At 42.0% G+C, this 20,827-nt stretch overlaps 1 protein-coding gene across 2 annotated transcripts in view; it reads left to right on the top strand.

The window, feature by feature from the left end:
* The window catches only part of CPNE4 (copine 4), a 630,526-nt gene extending 620,749 nt beyond the window's left edge, over nt 1–9,777 (top strand). Inside the window, exons 14-15 of one of the 2 annotated variants that reach the window (XM_032629818.1) lie at nt 4,554–4,790; nt 9,199–9,777. In XM_032629818.1, the coding sequence (XP_032485709.1) occupies nt 4,554–4,790; nt 9,199–9,333 (372 nt within the window). In that variant the 3' untranslated portion in view covers nt 9,334–9,777. The remainder of the gene's footprint in view (nt 1–4,553; nt 4,791–9,198) is intronic. The other variant, XM_032629817.1, reaches the window with a different exon arrangement.
* The last annotated feature ends 11,050 nt before the right edge of the window (nt 9,778–20,827 follow it).

The following is a 20,827-nucleotide window of genomic DNA, read 5'->3' as shown; positions in this document are numbered from 1 at the left end:
CCTTTCTCGCCTCATCACCTATTTTTCCCTTTCTACTGAAGACTCATTCCTATTAGCAAATAAAGCATGTTACAATATCTCTTGTTTAGGTTCAAAACTCTCTCTCAACACTTCACCCTTTAGGTACTGTCCCTCATTTTACTCTCTTTTACAGCAAAATTCATTGAAAGAACTGCCCATATTCACTGCCTCCATCTCTCCTCCCATTGACCCTTCCACCTGCACCACCCAAACTTTGCTCCCCAACACCCCTGTGAAGACCATGTTTGTCAAAGTCAATAGCATCTCCATCTTGCCAAACCCACAGAGGCCTTGAAGCAAATCTGAATCCTCTCAGATGCAAGATTTAGGCATAAGGTTGGACAGGATCAGTATTTAATTTTATTTTTAACCTTTTTTTTGATCACCAGGACTTCAAATTCAAATACTCAAATAATACCTTGCTCAGAAACCAAACACATAAAATAGATTTTAAGAAAACAGACTATTTTTTCTAAATATGGGCTGAAGGATGAGGTCCAAACTTGTCTATACTCCTTGACTCCCTTTATCCCCAAGAGCATCCAAGGCATCCCTAGGGCTCCTCGGAGCCCGGTTTGAATCATCTCAGCCTCCCTGGGGTACCAGGACTCACAGGAGTAAAGAGAATCTGACATAGGTCTGAGTTCTGGACTAATACAAACCAGCATGAGGTTTTGGCTATTACTCACTCCTCCAGGGACAGATGGGTCTGCTCTGAAAGGACAGGTCAGGAAACAGTACTGGAAGCATCTAATCCACATCTCCCCAAATAACTCACTCCTATAGGCCAGGAACACTGATGCTTTCCCCCAGAGGTTTCCATTATCTTTTGAACAGTGTGTGGTCCAGGGCCCCTTGTTATCACTGATTGCTAAGGGTCCTAACCTTGAACCTTGTAGGCAAGTGGTGCCAGGAAGTCTGTGGCTGTAGGATTTTCTCCTCAGTTTTGTGGAACTCTTCTAGAAAGAAAAAAAATGTCCTCTCCTTATGTAAGCAGGACCTCAAGTACATTCAAAGACTATAATATTTCACCCATGAGCACTTTCCTAGCCTGACTTTGGAAGCAAATGTTACTGCGACCTTTATTGGAAATTTCCATCAGGGTTTTGATCCAACAGTCTGCAGCCTATTACCTTTAGCTAGATTAAACCTGGAAGGATCAGGTTCTAGAATCTTGACAGTCTCTTCAGACCAGAGCTTCTTAATCATTTTTGTTCCATGGACACCACTAGCAGCTGGTGAAGCCCATGGACCCCTCCTCAGAAGGGCCTTTAAATGCACAAAATAAAACATATGTTATAAAATAAACCAATTATATTGAAATGCAGTTAGCAAAATATCTTTAAATGTTACATAGAAGTATCATAAATATAATAATAAAATTAAATTATGAGAATTTGTGGCTGGCCTAATAATTCTGTAATTTCTAAGTAGTGTTGAATGTAAATGACACGTTGAGATATTTGCAAACACTGTAAGATAAGAGGAACGTATTCTGTGATTTCTATTAGTGACTCAGTCACAAGTACAGTTAAAACTAATTTTATTTGTTAATTATATTTAGAATTGAAAAAAATGATAAGTTTTAGTTAGAGGTTAGTGAAAATAAAACTTTAATTTACCCCAGCTGCACAGACTGCCTGAATTCTTTCAACTCAACAGTCCGCAAGCCTAGGTTAAGAACCCCTGCTCTAAATGAAAAGCCAGCCACATTCTGCAACCTGTTTTTCAGTGGCTTGCTAGGTAAGAATGGCTTTTACATTTTTAAATGGTTGAAAAAAATCAAAAGGAGAATAATATTTCATGACACACAGAAGTTACATGACATTCAAACTTGTGTCCATCAGTAAAGTTTTAACGGAACACAGCCATGAACATTCCTATCAAGCACTGTCTATGGCTGTTTTTATTCTAACAGGCAGAGTTATGTCATTGCCACAGACATCATTATGGCCCGCAGAGCCTAAAGTATTTATTATAGCCCCTTTACAGTTTTCTGTAAAGTTTGCCAACGTCCGCTCTAGACCACAACAACTCTAAACTTTCTTGATGTGGTCGTGTGACTGTCAGGTTGTTTGCTCCTGTGGGTATTGTAGGGGGCAGGTAGGGGAGATCCGCACCCTGGACCATGAAGGTCGAATCAAACAGGAGTTAGGGGAGGGTGGGGAGTGGACGATGAGGGCACAGAAGTGTGATTCACTCACGAGTCCACCTGATCAGGAATCAGGATGAGTCTCCATCCAGGTGTGGCACCTGCCATGACCTCTAAGGCACACCCTGGGAAGAGTCATTTCTGGTTTCCTACACTGCTTCCCTCCAGCCCCAGGCCACCAAGCTGCCTCCTTCTGTGCCTTCTCCTTGCAACTCCCTAGCTCCTCAATCACTTCACCCAACTGTAACCTTCCTCCAAACTCCCAGGCCACCTTCTCTGTGAATGTATAAGACTTAAAAAGCATAGGTATGGATGAAAATTGACAATTCGAATGAATTTGAAAATTGATCAACTAGCACTAGGGGTGGGTAGTTAGTGGACATGGAACAGAATTAGTCATATATATATATGTATATTTGTTTGTTTGTTTGTTTTTGTCTGCATTGGGTCTTCATTGCTGTGCACGGGCTTTCTCTAGTTGCGGTGAGCGAGGGCTACTCTTCGTTGAGGTGCTCAGGCTTCTCATTGTCGTGGCTTCTCGTTGCAGAGCACAGGCTCTAGGCTTCAGTAGTTGTGGCATGTGGGCTCAGTAGTTGTGGCTGGCAGGCTCTAGAGCTCAGGCTCAGTAGTTGTGGTGCACGGGCTTAGTTGCTCTGCAACATGTGGGATCTTCCCAGGCCAGGGCTCGTATCTGTGTCCCCTGCAATGGCAGGCAAATTCTTAACCACTGCGCCACCAGGGAAGCCCCAGAATTAGTCTTTATGTTAAACTGTATGGAAAGCATGCAGGACATGTGACTGTCTTCATCATAGTGTGAATTTCTCTTCTCTCTAATTGCATTTTTGACTGAGTTGTTTTGTTTAAAAACATTTTTTTCAGACTCACAGAGAAAAATGGGAACTCTTTAGCACTGCCAGCCTATATGCAGCTTTCTAAGTGTGAATCTCAAAAACAGATGTTTTCAACATGTGATTATTCTACCTAGCCTTTCACCTTTGAAATGTGGCAACTTGGAATGGTTTCATCATCCCACATTTATTCCCTGTAGATGTAGAACATATTGCAAAGATTACATCAGAAATTCTTTTGGGTTTGGCATGAGCAGCATCTCAGTGACCTCCTTCCCTCCCCTCTCACCTGAGAGGCTGTCATGATGCCTCTAACGACTAAGGACGGTGATGTCCTCCACTGGGCCTTCCTTCTCCAGACCCCGTAACCCTTCCCAAGCCCTTCCTGTGCTGATGAGCATGGAGCCTTCTCTCCAATCTCCATCTCAGATGAGTCACCCACCAGCCTGTCCAACCAGGACTTAGAGCAGGAAGAGTCTTCTGCCCACATCCTTGGAGAAGGGCAGCCACCTGCAGGCCACTCATTAGCCCAGGGCACACAGCCTTCAGAGGGAGAGACTGTGACCCTTGCCTTTTCTAGCAGGGCTTTAGCACAGCGCCATCCACTAGAAATACAGTGAGAGGCATGCAGAGATTTTAAATTCTCCAGTAGCCACATTTTAAAAAGTGAATAGAAGCAGGGAAATTAATTTTAATAATATATTTTATTTAACCCAGTATAACTAAAACATTATCATCTTAAGAGGTATTCCATATAAAAATTATTAATAAAATATTATACATTCTTTTTTTTTGTACTAAGTCTTCAAAATCCAGTGTGTATTTTATACTCACATCATCTCAATTTGGATGCTAAATTACCATGGAAAATACTTGATCCTTATATAGATTTTATAAGTTGATAATTGAGAAAGTGGATTCACTTATTTATAGTTGTTACAAACATACTTAAAAGATTTCCAATAACTCAATCGGGTATCCACTTTTTAAAGTTAAATTTAAATTCATTCAAATGAAATAAAATGAAAATTTCTGTTTCTCCATTGTTTTCACCACATTTCAAGGGCACCATAGTTACATGGAGCTGGTGGCTATTGTAAATATTAGGCAGCTTTAGACTCTTGCAAATCTCCAAGCTGAAGAGGACCATATGAATGATCTAGCCCCACCCCTCATTTGAGAGATGAAGAGGCTGAGACCCAGAGGAGTTAAGAGAAAATTCCCAGTATCTCAGAGCAAGAGGCTTTGAAGCCAGCCCCCCTGACTCTTCTGCTGCTCTGTCTACACCCTGTGCTTTGTAAACATCACTAAGGTGATTATTAGAATTAACCTGCAATTACTGTGCCTGCCTTTAAGCTCCATTCATCCTAAGTCTTCAGTGTTTAGGGTTGTCAACACGGGCACTCAGGAAAAGTCAGTTGTCATTTGCTGTGGTCAGTATGCACCGGAGCCACCGGAGTGTGTAACTGGCTTTGTCCTTGTCTCTCCCACCTCTCCATCCCCATCGTCTCCTGGTGTCCCACCAATGGCAGCAATACTTCATCCTGCTGATCCTGACTGACGGGGTCATCACAGACATGGCCGACACGAGGGAGGCCATCGTCCATGCCTCCCACCTCCCCATGTCGGTCATCATCGTGGGAGTGGGCAACGCAGACTTCAGTGACATGCAGATGCTGGACGGTGACGACGGGATTCTGAGGTCGCCTAAGGGAGAGCCCGTCCTTCGCGACATCGTCCAGTTCGTGCCCTTCAGGAACTTCAAACACGTACGAATATCTTGGGGGCTTCCCCTGGGAGAGCAGAAGCCCCCCCCCCCATTTTTCCACCAGTGTTCGTAGTGAAGCAATGCCAGCTGTCCCTGCCTGGGCCGGGCCGATTCCCACCCAGGACATGTAGAGCTTGGCTTGCTGGAGAAAGAAGTATAACCTGAGTCAGTCATGCTAACTATGTGGCCAACATTTCATTGGACCTTGGCCTCATCCACAGAATTTAGGGTCTCCAGTGTACCCAGGACTGCCATGTACAGTTGGGCAGGTTGTTCCCTGCTCAAGGTTGCCTGGCTGAAGTAGCAAAGAGCTGAAATTCGGCCTTGGTTCTCCTTGTCAAGCCATGTGCCCTGGCAGAGGTCTGTGTTTGCCTTGGCAAAGTATATTTTCAAAATGATAGAAACTTAAATCCTGTATAAATGTACAGTAAGCAGCATCAAAGATTTATTCAATTCATTAATGAGGGAAACAGCAAGATATTAAAGTTAGTTTAAAGGATGATATTAAACAGTTGTTTGTGGTCAATAGGGGAAAATGCTGGAATAAGTTTGCTAAGGCAGAATCAAAACTGGTTCATGACCCACAGGGTTTAAAAAAAAAAAAACTTTTCTGATTCATACAGTTTCCCTCTGGGATGGCCGTGGCCCTGAAGAGCCCTGCAGAGCCTCCCCCACTGTGTCACAGACAGCCCCCTGTGTTCTTTTGTTCCATGCCCCAGTGAAAGCTCCCACAAGTGTGTGGGCAGTGAGCCTGGGTGACTCACAGAGGGCAACTCTGCTACCGTAGCCCATCTTCAACTTACCCAAGGGGAGGTTTCCAAGCCCCCAGGTTGTCTGCACAGGACAAAGGTGGGGCATCCTCTTCAAGTTGGGGTGTGCTGGAGCTGAATCGCCCACAGTTGTGTTCATCATTGAAACCACTTGCTCACATGGTGCCCAAGGTGGGGGGAGGGTGTTCTTCTAGACTGTGATGTCCCGCCCCGTCTTGTCAGCTTGACAGAAGTACCACAGGACTGACCACCACCCACAGCGTTGCCTGAGTGAAGAGGGGTCCAAGAGCTTCTCCAAACCACCCTCTCCCCGCCCCCTACAGACACACACACACACACACACACACACACACATGCCACGGGGCCATGCACTGTTGCAGCCTCCACCCCACCCCTGCTCTCCCTCACACACCCGCAGAGTGCCTGCTGTGTGCTAGCACTGGCACCACAGTGAGAGGAGGAGCCATGGGGCCCAGCCTCCAGGAATTTACTGGAAAACTGCCTGGTTGGGACACAGGTATCCGCAGAAAACTTACACCAAGCGATCTGTGGACGATTGAGGTGGGCCACCCTGTGGCTACAAAACTTCAGAGAAGCGGCTGGAGCTGGGACATAAGGAGGACAGACCTTGTGGAGTGGGCAGGGAGGTGAGGGACACCCACAACAAGGAAGTGCCTGATCAGGGCGAGGAAGGGGGCGCACTCACTGCCCCGCTGCTCCAGGCTCCCAGCTCCCTGTGGTCAACTAGAGCAGAGTACCAGGAGTTTAGCACCAGCCTTAGCTTACTGAATTTCAAATTAGATTCTGAGAACCATTTCATTATCCAAACTAATCTATTCTGAATTCAATAAACCATAAATAAAACTCAAGGTGAGGCACGGATATCATTTCATATAGCCAGGAACCCATGAATCACCTCTCTTTTTCTGCTCTGCATGGTAACTCAGAGCTTCGGACAGGGCAGAGGCTCTGAGCTGTGTGGCTTGGGGCAAGTTACTTAACCCCTCTGTGTCACAGACTTTCATCTGTAAAACGGGGCAAATAACACACACATTGGAAGATTAGAGGTGGGGCTTATATAACGCTCAGCACAGCGCCTGGGGCCTGTAGGTAGTTAATAAATGTGACTTTTATTACTGTTCTTGCCAGCTACTTTCATATTTTTTCTGCCTTATCCCAAGTTAATGGACCTCCAGGCCCTCTCTGCTCCCCAGAACCACCAGCACAGATATGCAAAGGGCGGGAGTATCATTGGGAACTGTGCTGTCCAACACAGTAGCAAAGAGCCACAAGTTGTTATTTAAATTTAAATTCATTAAAATTAAATTTAAAAATCAGTTTTTAGTCACACTAACTACATTGCAAGGGCTCAGTGACAGCATGTGTCTGGTGACTACCACATTGGACAGTGTAACTACAGAATACTTTTATCATCTGAGCAAGTTCTGCTTGACATACTGTTCAGGAATATTTTTGTCTTCAAATAACAGCAAATCCATCTCACAGTGGATTACATGAGTGGTTCTCAACCAAGGATGATTTTTCTCCCCAGGGCACATTTGGCAATGTCTGGAGACATTTTTGATGGCTACTTACATCCAGTGGGTAAAGGCCAGGGATGCTAGTAAGCATCCTATGATGCAGAGGGCAGTCCCCACACAAAGAATTATCAAATATATCCAATATATCAAAATAGCAATAGTGCCACAATTGAGAAACCCTGGATTATATAAGTACAAATATACTTTTCTCGTGTAGCTAGATGTTAGGGGCTGGTGGCTGCTGACATTAGTTTTTTTCAATGATTCAATAGTGTCAGGACCAGCACTTAAGAGATTCTTTTTGTTATTCCCTCACAATGATAAAATGGTTGCCATAGCTCTAGGAATCATATTCTAGTTCAAGGAAAAAAGGACGAAGAAAGAGAAACAGAGCCAGTGATGTCTGTTAAAGAGCTCCAAGAAACACCCCCCAGGAAACTACCACTTGGGTCTCAAACAATGAAATTGGATCACATGGCCATCCCTAGATGCCAGGGAGACTGGGAAGTCAAGTCTTTATCTTTCTAAACTTTGTGTGAGCAATGACCAGAGAGAAAAGGGAGGAAATGACTATTGTGTCTTCCCCAGTGTAAAAGTGGGCCATGATCTAACACATGACCCTGAGCAGTTATTTATAAAATAAAAGAGCATTCATGGATACCAATGTCCAACATACTATGGCACCTTCAAAATGTGAGCAGTCGCTTTAGAAACACTCCTCACTGTGTTTTCAGATTGTTTTTAAGGTACGTGTCTCTTACATTTTGAGCCTCCTAAAAACTCTGAGATAGAATGAATTCCTGTTCTTTCCTTTCTTGTCTCAGAATATCGGGGCTTAGCAAAGTTGAATGGCTGAGTGACAAGCCACATAGGAAGGAAAGAGCTAGAAACCTGGTCATCTGGCATTTAGTCCAGCCCCCTGTCCTTCAGGACTTTTCCAGAGGGACCTCAAATGTTTCTCTCTGCTTCACATTTTCAACCTCTTCAGTAATTGCTAACAATGAGGTTCAGGCAATCTTATTTGCCCAGTGGCTGGGGAGTTAGTAGTGAGTGCCAGGGTCAGAGGTCAGGCCCAGCTCTGCATGAGTCCAGAGTCCATGCAGAATATCAACCTCTACCTTTCTCTGCCCCAAGGCCTGCAGTGAGTCCCTAATGCTGATATAAGAAAGGCTACATAAATTAGCACAGTATTCAAGACTCTCCATCACCTGGCCACAAGCTCATTTTCCAACTGAATGCCCCACCAATCCTGCATCCCCAACACACACACACACACACACACACACACACACACACACACACACACACACATGCACTTCCTTTAGAGCCCCATCAGATGACTCACTGTCCCTAGAATGATCAAATGCCACTCCTCTCCTTCTCCCTGTTTTAAAATATACCCAATGTAAATGCCATCTCTTCTTGGAAGCCTGCTGTGATTTCCTCCAAGATGCCTTAGTCTTGGCTTTTTGTGCTCTGGTCACACAGTGTCTGTGACTCCCTAGAGCAGTGCTTCTCAAATTTCAATATGCACAGGAATCACCTAGGCATCAAGTTAAAATGCAGATTCTGATTCATTAGCTCTGGGATGGGTCTAAGATTATACATTTCTAACAAGCTCCCATTGATGTGATCTGCTGGTCTGTGGGATGTTTCATGTTCTGCCTCATAGGAGGGTTAATTTCGGCCCCACCACGCTCCCCTCACATGACTGTAACTTCCTAATGGCAAGAATCATAGACCCTATAAACGCTCGCATAGTGCCTGGAACATAAATAGGTGTATGGATTTGAATGTAAATCAGACACAAAACTGCAAGGCAATTCTTTCTGCCATCCAGTGTTCACCCATCCTCAGATGTGAATAGTTTTATATTTTGAGACAGACATGAAAAAATGTAATTATGAAATTAAAGGTTCATTTTCCAACAATCTGACAACTCTTGCTTGGAGTAGACGCTGACAGGTACAGAATGAATGATGAATGAGTGAATGAATGGGACCAGCTGCTTAGAGCAGGACTCAAGTCTTTTAGGCTGATTTGGGTCAGATTCCCTTGGCCAGGCACCAAAGTCACTGTGATTTCTTCTTCCCTGCAGGCATCTCCAGCTGCCCTGGCAAAGAGCGTGTTGGCTGAAGTCCCAAACCAAGTCGTGGACTATTACAATGGCAAAGGGATTAAGCCAAAATGTTCATCAGAAATGTATGACTCTTCCCGGACACTGGCTCCATGAAGTCTACATACTTTTACAGAGTCCTTGAATACTATTCCTGCTGATACTTAATACTTCTATTACCCTGTACTTAAAAAGACACAAAGGTACACATATAAAAATAGCACGTTTTGGTGATTTTTAACTAACAATTTTTTTTGCATGTGTAACCCTGAGGCCTGGATCTGCTAAGCCCTTGTATTGTTAAAGACTTTTTACAAAGAAACACAGATAATTATAACTCACTCTTTACATTACAGCATGTCGCCTTGATATAAAATGTTATCTGTATCTGTTTTTTATACAGGTTTGTTGAAATTTTGCTAAATTTCTTATTATCTTTACACTGTAAAGCATTTTGAAACATTTATTGAACGTTGATAGCCAAAACATATTTGGTTTTATCTGCTACAGGATGAGAGACTTTTTAAAATGGCAGATGCATGGACTGTATTTTGCATGTTTAAAATAAAAAAAAAAAAATGCTGTTTTTGCAGTTGTCATCCATAATTCCTCCCTGCTGAGAATGGTCCCTCCACTGAAAAAGGGGCTTATCCACCTAGAGGTGGTCTTCCTGAAGTGGGTCTGGGGCACCCAATCCAGCACCTCTCAGACTTCCCTGTGTATACAAATCACCAGAGAATCTTGTTTAAATTTGACCGTGATGCAATAGGTGTGCATGGGCCCAAGATCCTAGAGCTCTGAGTCCCAGATGATGCCAGTTCATGCCCCATGTTTATGTCACTCCCTAGGAATGACCTCAAAGTGTCTTCAATAGACCTATGACAGTGGAAACTTGTCCACAGCAAATAGCCATGTATTTTATGAATAAATTTGGTACTTAATGGAATTTTTTCTAAGACTTATAGTCTTGTTTCTCTTTTCAAGGCAATTTCTGAACAGTGTTCATGTAAGTGACTTGGCCTCAGGTTAGGAATAGCTCTTTCACAGTCCCATAGAAACATGAGGATCATGGTTTTTAACAGACAAGGAATTAAAATACTTAGACCCTGTTCGCCAGAAATAGCTGGAGGTTGTTTCTAACCCAAAACAAGGACATGAGCTTCAATGTCTATGTGCCAGGAACATAGTAAGCAATATGTGTAATGAATAGATAACTATTCAATAGATAGATGCTTAATGAATAAATGGAATACTGCTCAAATAAGTGAATGCGTGAAAGAACAAATGAATGGACTTGTTAATGTGCTTCATGATCAACATCAAATCCACTGTAGATTTTTAAAAATTTTTTAACATTTTTATTGAAGTATAGTTGATTTACAATGTTGTGGTAGTTTTAGGTGTACAGCAAAGTGTTTGAGTTATATATATATATATATATATATATATATATATATATATATATATACATATCCTTTTTCATGTGCTTTTCCATTATGGTTTATTACAGGAAATTGAATATACTCCCCTGTGCTGTACAGTAGGTACTTGTTGGTTATCTATTTTATTTTATTTTTTTTACATATTTATTGGAGTATAATTGCTTTACAATGGTGTGTTAGTTTCTGCTTTATAACAAAGTGAATCAGTTATACATATACATATGTTCCCATATCTCTTCCCTCTTGCGTCTCCCTCCCTCCCACCCTCCCTATCCCACCCCTCTAGGTGGTCACAAAGCACTGAGCCAATCTCCTTGTGCTATGCAGCTGCTTCCCACTAGATATCTATTTTACATTTGGTAGTGTATATATGTCCATGCCACTCTCTCACTTTGTCACAGCTTACCTTTCCCCATCCCCATATCCTCAAGTCCATTCTCTAGTAGGTCTGTGTCTTTATTCCCATCTTACCCATAGGTTCTTCATGACATTTTTTTTCCCTTAGATTCCATATATATGTGTTAGTATACGGTATTTGTCTTTCTCTTTCTGACTTACTTCACTCTGTATGACAGACTCTAGGTCCATCCACCTCACTACAAATTACTCAATTTTGTTTCTTTTTATGGCTGAACAATATTCCATTGTATATATGTGCCACATCTTCTTTATCCATTCATCTGATGATGGACACTTAGGTTGCTTCCATCTCCTAGCTATTGTAAATAGAGGTGCAATGAACATTTTGGTACATGACTCTTTGAATTATGGTTTTCTCAGGGTATATGTCCAGTAGTGGGATTGCTGGGTCATATGGTAGTTCTATTTTTAGTTTTTTAAGGAATATCCATACTGTTCTCCATAGTGGCTGTACCAATTCACATTCCCACCAGCAATGCAAGAGTGTTCCCTTTTCTCCACCCGCTCTCCAGCATTTATTGTTTCTAGATTTTTTGATGATGGCCATTCTGACCAGTGTGAGATGACATATCATTGTAGTTTTGATTTGCATTTCTCTAATGATTAATGATGTTGAGCATTCTTTCATGTGTTTGTTGGTAATCTGTTTATCTTCTTCAGAGAAATGTCTATTTAGGTGTTCTGCCCATTTTTGGATTGGGTTGTTTGATTTTTTGTTATTGAGCTGCATGAGCTGCTTGTAGATTTTGGAGATTAACCCTTTGTCAGTTGCTTCATTTGCAAATATTTTCTCCCATTCTGAGGGTTGTCTTTTGGTTTTGTTTATGATTTCCTTTGCTGTGCAAAAGCTGTGAAGTTTCATTAGGTCCCATTTGTTTATTTTTGTTTTTATTTCCATTTCTCTAGGAGGTGGGTTGAAAAGGATATTGTGTGATTTATGTCGTAGAGTGTTCTGCCTATGTTTTCCTCTAAGAGTCTGATAGTTTCTGGCCTTACATTTAGGTCTCTAATCCATTTTGAGCTTATTTTTGTGTATGGTGTTAGGGAGTGATCTAATCTCATACTTTTACATGTACCTGTCCAGTTTTCCCAGCACCACTTATTGAATAGGCTGTCCTTTCTCCACTGTACATTCTTGCCTCCTTTATCAAAGATAAGGTGACCATATGTGCATGGGTTTATCTCTTGGTTTTCTATCTTATTCCATTTATCTATATTTTTGTTTTTGTGCCAGTACCATACTGTCTTGATTACTGTAGCTTTGTAGTATATTCTGAAGTCAGGGAGCCTGATTCCTCCAGCTCCATTTTTCGTTCTCAAGATTGCTTTGGCTATTCGGGGTATTTTGTGTTTCCATATAAATTGTGAAATTTTTTGTTCTAGTTCTGTGAAAAATGCCATTGGTAGTTTGATAGGGATTGCATTGAATCTATAGATTGCTTTGGTTAGTAGAGTCATTTTCACAATGTTGATTCTTCCAATCCAAGAACATGGTTATTTTATATATAATAGTGTGTATCTGTTAATCCCAACCTCCTAATTTATTCCTCCATGCCACCTTTTCCCTTTGGTGACCAGAAGTTTGTTTTCTATGTCTGTGAGTCTATTTGCATTTTGTAAATAAGTTCATTTGTATCATATTTTAGATTCCACATATAAGCGATATCATATGATATTTCTCTTTGTCTGGCTTACTTTACTCAGTATGTTAATCTCTAGGTCCATCTGTGTTGCTGAAAATGGCATTATTTCATTCCTTTCTATGGCTGAGTAATATTCCATTGTGTATATATGTACCACATCTTCTTTATCCATTCATCTGTTGATGGACACTTAGGTTGCTTCCATGATTTGGCTATCATACATAGTGCTGCAATGAAATTGGTGTGTATGTATCTTTTAATGGTTTTAATGGTTTTCTCTGGATATATGCCCAGGAGTGGGATTGTTGGATCATATGGTAATTCTATTTGTAGTTTATTGAGGAACCTCCACACTGTTCTCCATAGTGGCTGCACCAATTTCCATTCCCACCAACAGTGTAGGAGGGTTCATCTTTTCTCCACATCCTCTCCAGCATTTATTGTTTGTAGACTTTTTGATGATGGCCATTCTGACCAGAATGAGGTGATACCTCATTGTAGTTTTGATTTGCATTTCTCTAATGATTAGTGATGTTGTGCATTTTTTCATGTGCCTGTTGGCGATCTTCGTGTCTTCCTTGGAGAAATGTCTATTTAGGTCTCCTGTTAAATCCACTGTAGATTTAACAGGTGTGGATTGAGTGGCTGTGGCTGTCAATCAAAATGAGACACCATGTCATTCTCAAATATCTGTTGGGATCCACTACATTCATGCCAGGATGCCTGGGGTCTGGGAGATAGGGTGCTAAGGACAGAGTCCAGGTTTTCTGTCAGAACCTTAAGGCAGCCGACTTCCATTTTCATGGCCAGACTCAAGCCCAGCTCAAAAGACTAATAAAAATAATAACTAACAGTCATTGTACCAGCCACTGTTCTAAGTGCTTGTCACAGGCTACCTCATTTAATTCTCCCAACAGCCCCAGAAAGTAGATAGTATTATGTCTCATTTTTCAGATAAGGAACTTAAACACACAGAGTTTGGGTGACTAACCCAAGGTCATACAGCTATCAAAAGACATAGCCAGGATTTGAACCAGATACTCTAGCTCTTGAGCACAAACTCATTTTATAATTCCCATTACAGCTACCCTCCTGGCACCTTACCCATCTACTTGCCATATTCAGCAGCAGATTATTAAGATATTTGAGGGAATGAGCCTTAAAATATGGCCTTTGCCTCCATTTCAGAAATATCTGTCTCATCTGGTGATCTCATCTTCTTTTCGTGGGCTTTTGGCATCTCGTGATGTATAACATCCCGCTGGGAGCAGTGGAAGAGTCTCGAGACACACCTAGGTCTTCCCAGCTTCTTGCTACCAAGGAGACCACGTAGATGAGACATTTCAAACACAGATGCTTCCAGGAGCCGAGACACCATATGAACAACTGAGGAGGAACAGGTTTAAAGGGAGGGATATAAAGAAAGGGGTGTGGTGAGGATGGAGGAAAACTGGAAGGTAAGTGTGCAGAGGAGGGCTGTTCCACCCAGCTCCAGGGGCCAGGCAGGACCATGGCCCCAGTGCAACCAGACCGTTCAGTTTTTCAAGACCATTGAAAAATGTGATATTTCACATAAAACCTGCCAATTTTTAAATAGAAAAAACTCATTCAAAACGATTCAACAATCGTTTTAAACACTAAAAGGGCTAAAGTGTCTGCATCAAATGAAAAATACCTCTGGGTTCCCATTGGCACTGGACTGCAAATTCGGAACCACTGAGTTATATGCATGTGTGGCCTGCCCTCCAACAGGCCTCAGTAGATAATTCCTGAGGACCCCAAAGAGAGTTTATTTCTGTGGTTTACATCTATTGATATTTGCTGTATTTTAAATTGAAACTGAAACTATATTTATTAATTCATTTATGTCAAATTATATATTAACATAAGAATATTTTTAGAAAAACCTATATACCAAAAAAAAGTCAGTGAGACAAGCTGCATTGTGCCTTGCTTAACAAAAGCCAGCTGGATTCTTATATCTGCTTCTGCATTCAACCTGTTGTGAAATGATGTCTTGGTTGAAGTACAATGAAGAAAATCTAGTCTTACGTGGTTATGTAGTTGGTAAGGGGAGGAATATTTTTAAGATAATTGTGCTAATTCTTTTTACCACAACAAAATTCAACCAGTGGTAGTTTCTTGAAGGTTAGTTGCAATTTGGAATATGGAAGCATATCAATAAATGCTTCCTGGCATTTTCCATAGTTCCTTTACCCATGCATGATTCTGCAACATCATGCATTGGTCATTCAGAAATGACCCACTCAGTTATTCACATGTGCCAAATACTTCCACAGTTTACAGCATAAATAAAATCACATTCTTCTGCTGTATAATATCACAGCTGATCTCATCAGACAGTCTAAGTATTGAGAATCTGTCAAATTCCAGTGGCAGACTCAGGTTTTCCAAAATTCTATTCTTTGCTAGAAAGCTCAAATGCTATCATTGGAAACATGTACTGTCAGTTGTTTTTCTTGAAGTGGCAGGCTCACTTCATTCATTTTCGAGAAAATATCTCCCGAATACCCATGTGTGAATAACTCCAATTTCTGTATCAGCCTTTTGTTGAGTAAAAATGGTGTTCCATGTGGGGAAAGGGCACATGTGCTTTTCTTCGAGGTAGAGGGGCTTTCTGGTGCTTTGATTTGATCACCCAGCATATGAAAAAGACATGGGCTCAATGGTCGAGATTTAATAAAACTAATAATTTTTCTGCTCCTTAAGACCATCCTTAAGAGAAACTGCATGTTCTTTCCTGCAAGGTTGTGCTGGTGAAAATAGAATGACCACTGGTAAAGCGATGCCACCTTGATGTGAGCCAAGACACGAGCAGTTTTCCCCACTGATGCTTTTGCACTATTGGTGCAAATGTCGACAACGTGAAAAAGGCAAATAACATCTTAGTGTTATTGTAAAACAATGTTTTCACCTCACAGGCTTCCTGAAAGGGTCTCAGGGACCTTCGGGAACCACACTTTGAGAACTGCTTGCTCTAGACCTCCTGACAAGAGGTCTGTTGTTTGTTTCGCTATTTCTCCGTAATAAATTACCACAAGCTCCGTGGCTTAAAACAGCACACATTTATTACTGCACAGTTCCCTGAAGTCAGAAGTCTAGGGAGACTCAGCTGGGTCCTCTCAGCCTCATAAAACTGAAATCAAGATGTCATCGGGACTGCATTCCTTGCGGAATGCCCTGGGAAAGAATCTGCTTCCCAGCTCCTTCAGGCTGAGGTCCTGTTTCCTCATTGGCTGTCAGCTGGGAGGTTGGGTGGGAGTGGTCTTTACTCCTAGAGGCCTCCATATGGCTTTCCATATGGGCCCTCCAGCACTGGTGGGTCAAGCACCTCTCAGACATTGACTCTCCCTTACTTCTTCTGCAGCATCTCTCTGACTCCAGCAAGAGAAAGTTCTCTGCCTTCAAGGTTCATGTGATCACATTGAACCACCCAGGTGATCCAGGACTTACTATCCAAAGATCTGTAACCTTAATGACATCTGCAACATCCCTAATGTCATGGAATATAGCATGTTTATAGCTTCCAGGGATTAGGGCTTGGACATGTTTGAGTGGCCATTCTGCCTACCCAGAGGGAATGCAGGATATTGCCAGGTGATTCTAAAAGGAAACATGGAGTGTTCAAGAAATGTAAAAAGGGCTTCCCTGGTGGCGCAGTGGTTGAGAGTCCGCCTGCCGATGCAGGGGACACGGGTTCATGCCCCAGTCCAGGAGGATCCCACATGCCGCGGAGCGGCTGGGCCCGTGAGCCATGGCCACTGAGGCTGTGCGTCCGGAGCCTGTGCTCCGCAACGGGAGAGACCACAACAATGAGAGGCCTATGTACCGCAAAAAAAAAAAAAAAAAAGAAAGAAAGAAAGAAATATAAAAAGGTTGCCCACGGAGACAGAAGGAGAATACAGACAAGGCCAAGGAGTGATGGTAAAAATACCTGCTGATTCCAAATCGCTGCCCAGGAGAGCATCCTCTAAATCTGTTTGAATACCTTGTTTCTTCAGTCTTTCCAGCACTTGCTAAATACCAACCTGCACTAAGCTTGGGGGTGGGGATGAGGATGTAGTGGGGAGTTAGGAGTGAAGGAAGCAGAGGATACATGGTCTCTGCATCCAGAGGAGCTCCCAGTCCAGAGCTGCTCTCTGATTCTAGGACTTTGGAATCCTGTTAGACATACCGTGCATGCCTTAACATTAAGACACACAAGATTTAAGGACTTTCTCATGAAGATGCTCTTAAATATTGAAAGAAGAGTGGTGCAGGGAAAGAGGTGGGGACACGTGAGAAGAAACAGCAAGCCTGCCAACTATTCTCATCCTCCTCCTCCTCCCTGCCCCCTACATGAGACTGACCTTCAAATCAGTCCAGAAAAAATTCTACTTTCTCAATACATCTAGACACTCTGCCCTCCTACTGAGCACAGTTCAGTGGAAATACCTAGTATTTTCCAGCCAGAACAACCTGGATACAAATCCAGTCTTTGCTATTTCAGAGTTGTATGATATCCCTGATCCTCAACTTTCCCATCTGTGGAATGGGGAGAATAATTTCCACTTTGACAGGTTTCCTTGAGGATGTGAGATAATGTGTGTAACCCTGTCTAGAGTTGCAGGTTGGGTTTCCCAAGAAGCAAACTCTAAGACTGAGATTATTGTGCAGGTAGATTATTAAGAGAACATTATTAAGGGAATATTCTTGGGATTATGAGCTGTGGAAAGAGAGGGAAGGAGGTATTACTGGGCAGAGGAGATGTTGGGTTGCAACATAGTCCTTCCAAGTTACCCCGAGTTGGGGCAGGTGGCCACGCCTTTATACCCCCTCATAGACCAGCCAGTGATGTAAGCTGCCTCAAGAAGAGGGGTGACTACTGGGCATATACCCTGAGAAAACCATAATTCAGAAAGAGTCATGTACCAAAATATTCATTGCAGCTCTATTTACAATAGCCAGGAGATGGAAGCAACCTAAGTGTCCATCATCAGATGAATGGATAAAGAAGATGTGGCACATATATACAATGGAATATTGCTCAGCTATAAAAAGAAATGAAATTGAGTTATTTGTAGTGAGGTGGATGGACCTAGAGTCTGTCATACAGAGTGAAGTTAGTCAGAAAGAGAAAAATAAATACCGTATGCTAACACATATATATGGAATCTAAGGGAAAAAAAAAGGTCATGAAGAACCTAGGGGTAAGACGGGAATAAAGACACAGACCTACTAGAGAATGGGCTTGAGGATATGGGGAGGGGGAAGGGTAAGCTGTGACAAAGTGAGAGAGTGGCATGGACATATATACACTACCAAATGCAAAATAGCTAGTGGGAAGCAGCTGCATAGCACAGGGAGATCAGCTTGGTGCTTTGTGACCACCTAGAGGGGTGGGATAGGGAGGGTGGGAGAGAGCGAGACGCAAGAGGGAAGAGGTATGGGAACATATGTATATGTATAACTGATTCACTTTGTTATAAAGCAGAAACTTAACACACCACTGTAAAGCAATTATACTCCAATGAAGATGTTAAAAAAAAAAAAGAAGAGGGGTGGTTTGGAGTGAATAAGTCCTTCAGTCCTGAAGGAGAGATCTGGGTTTCACAGCACAACATCCATGCCACCTGGCATATGACAAGTACTTAACACATTGTAACACTTTCTATTATAATTGTCAGCATCATTTTTATCCTTCTTTTTATAGCCACTGCCCTGACTTAGTTTAAGTCTTCATCATCTCTTGTCTGGGATATGAAAGAGCATCCTAACTGGTTTTCCTAATCTACATTGTCTTCCTCAGATCTGTTCTCCATACCGTTGCCAGAGTGATGGTTATAATCTAAGCCTCTCACTGCCCTGCCTAAAATCCACCAGTGGCTCCCCACAAACTTCAGAATAAAAAAAGGTCACTTTAAAGTGACCTTGAATATAACATATACCTGACTTTCCCATCTGATCCTTGCCCACTTTCACCGCCCCCCTTGGCCACCCCACTGCTATTTGACAGCCTCTTCACACTGCATTTGTTGAAGCTTCCCCCAACCCACCTCTTCACTCTGTTGGTTTCTGCTTATCTTTGAGGTCTCAGCTCAGGCAACAACTGCTCTCAGAAGCACCCCCACCCCCAACCAAGACATGGCCAAGTATTGGTATTCCTCTTATCATTTCCCTTTTCATCTGTGCATACTTATGTCAGAAGTCCCTCCAGCTAGGACCTGAGTTTCTCCCAGAAAGCTGAGTCCTCTGGTCTTATTGTACAGATACAATATCAGAGCATGCAGGTGCCCTTCTGGTCAATGACAGACCTCTCCATAGTCTTCTGAGAAATGCAGCTGCCACACACAAATCAGATTCTGGTGCATTAACTTCCATTCCACCACAAGTCACCGTTTAACACAAAGATTTCCAGACCAACAGGATGAAGTACAACAAACTTATAAGAGAATGTGACCAGTATCTTAAGGTTGATGTGATACAATTACATAATCCAGATGTTTCCAAAACTTCTCCTGCCTTTCATTAAAAACACCAACAGAATAGAGGAATGAAAATGTTTGGGAACTAGAAATAGAGGTTCACAACACTGTTAATGTATGAACTGTCATTGAATTGCTCACTTCAAAATGACTAATTTTATCTTATGCATGTTATCTTACATGAGTTTCACCTCAATTTTAGAAAAAAAAAAACAATACATACCCCAGCTTATTTGATGAGCAGACAGTCCAGTCATTCACCAGGTTTCCTGCTGGACCCACCCTCACTTCTCACCTTGGATGTGGCTCCAGGTTCTTCTGCTAATCACCCTCCTTCCACATTAGCACATTTCTGGGCTGCTGCATCTTCTCTCAATCATACTCCACCCCACCTCTCCCCACCCATCACCACCATCACCACGGACACAGTCCCCATGCTTAATTCCCCAAAGTACAGCCAAGAACACACAGTAGCGCTCAACAAAGCTTTCCTGAATGTTTGAACTGAACAAAGAACATTTTTAATGTGATGGAGATGCATTTAAAAGGGGATGCCGTATTTGCTCTAAGAACTTGTGGATTATAAGATGCACCATTCATCTCATAACTCCTAAGAGAAAAAAAACACCATAAAATATTTACAAGAATTTCACATTTGCCAATAAAGCACACATTTATCCCCCAAATCCCACTCTTCTTTCTTCTTTAGAGTCAAAATACATCTAAGCCTTCTTCATGTTGTGACTTTAAACGTGTTTCTACCATTTACACATAAGCAGAGCATCACAAATAAATGTTGGGATTTGTAACTGTTTGGGACCTTGACCTTTTGAGATTTTTAGGGCAGATAATATAATTCTGACATTTACCCAAGAACACTGAGGTTTTGTATGTGTTTCCAATTTGATGAAACTTACAGTGGTTTCTAATTTTAAAAGCCCATTGTGGATTCACAAAGGAACACCAGTCAGCCATTCCATTCCTGCCTGTTTCTGTGGCTCCTGAGAACATAAAAGGGCCCTAAAACTGCAACCTTGCTAATGGAACAAAGAATACTTTTCTCCAGAACGTAAACACAGCTTCAAGTTCAGGCATTATGAATCATTTCTCTAGTCTTGCCCAGAAACTTCTGAAAGAAAAATAAAATAGATTCAAACATACACTGGTTTCTTATAGTATGGAGTGCCCTGTTCTTTTATACATCTATGTACATATATGCACATATATTCATTAGCTTTCACTTTGTAAAATTGAAAACAGAGCTGAAGGTTGGCAGGGTTCCCTCTAAGGTGAACAGACAGGATTTCCCTCATTATTGCCCCATCCTGATGGCCAGGTGAGATTTCTAAGAAAGAAATCACCTTTAATCACAGGTGATTAAAAGGCATGGTGTATTTCAAAAGAAAGATCTTTTCTTCCCTCTTGCATATTGAATGATTTTTCTAAATGACATAAAATGCTAAGGAGTACCTCCTGCATTCATTAACAATCCACAGGTAAATCGTTGGCAACAAGCTGGGATCCACTGGGACCACAATCCCTGCATTATGGAAAGCAATCAGAGCACCAAATGTCAAACCCAGGTGGACTGGAGTGTGGGATATGAAAAATATGTACACCC

The sequence above is a fragment of the Phocoena sinus genome, chromosome 4 (genome assembly GCF_008692025.1).
Source record: "Phocoena sinus isolate mPhoSin1 chromosome 4, mPhoSin1.pri, whole genome shotgun sequence".
Taxonomy (NCBI): Eukaryota; Metazoa; Chordata; class Mammalia; order Artiodactyla; family Phocoenidae; genus Phocoena; species Phocoena sinus.
The sequence above is the reverse complement of the archived record's forward strand: the minus strand, read 5'-3'. Positions and strand labels throughout refer to the sequence as shown.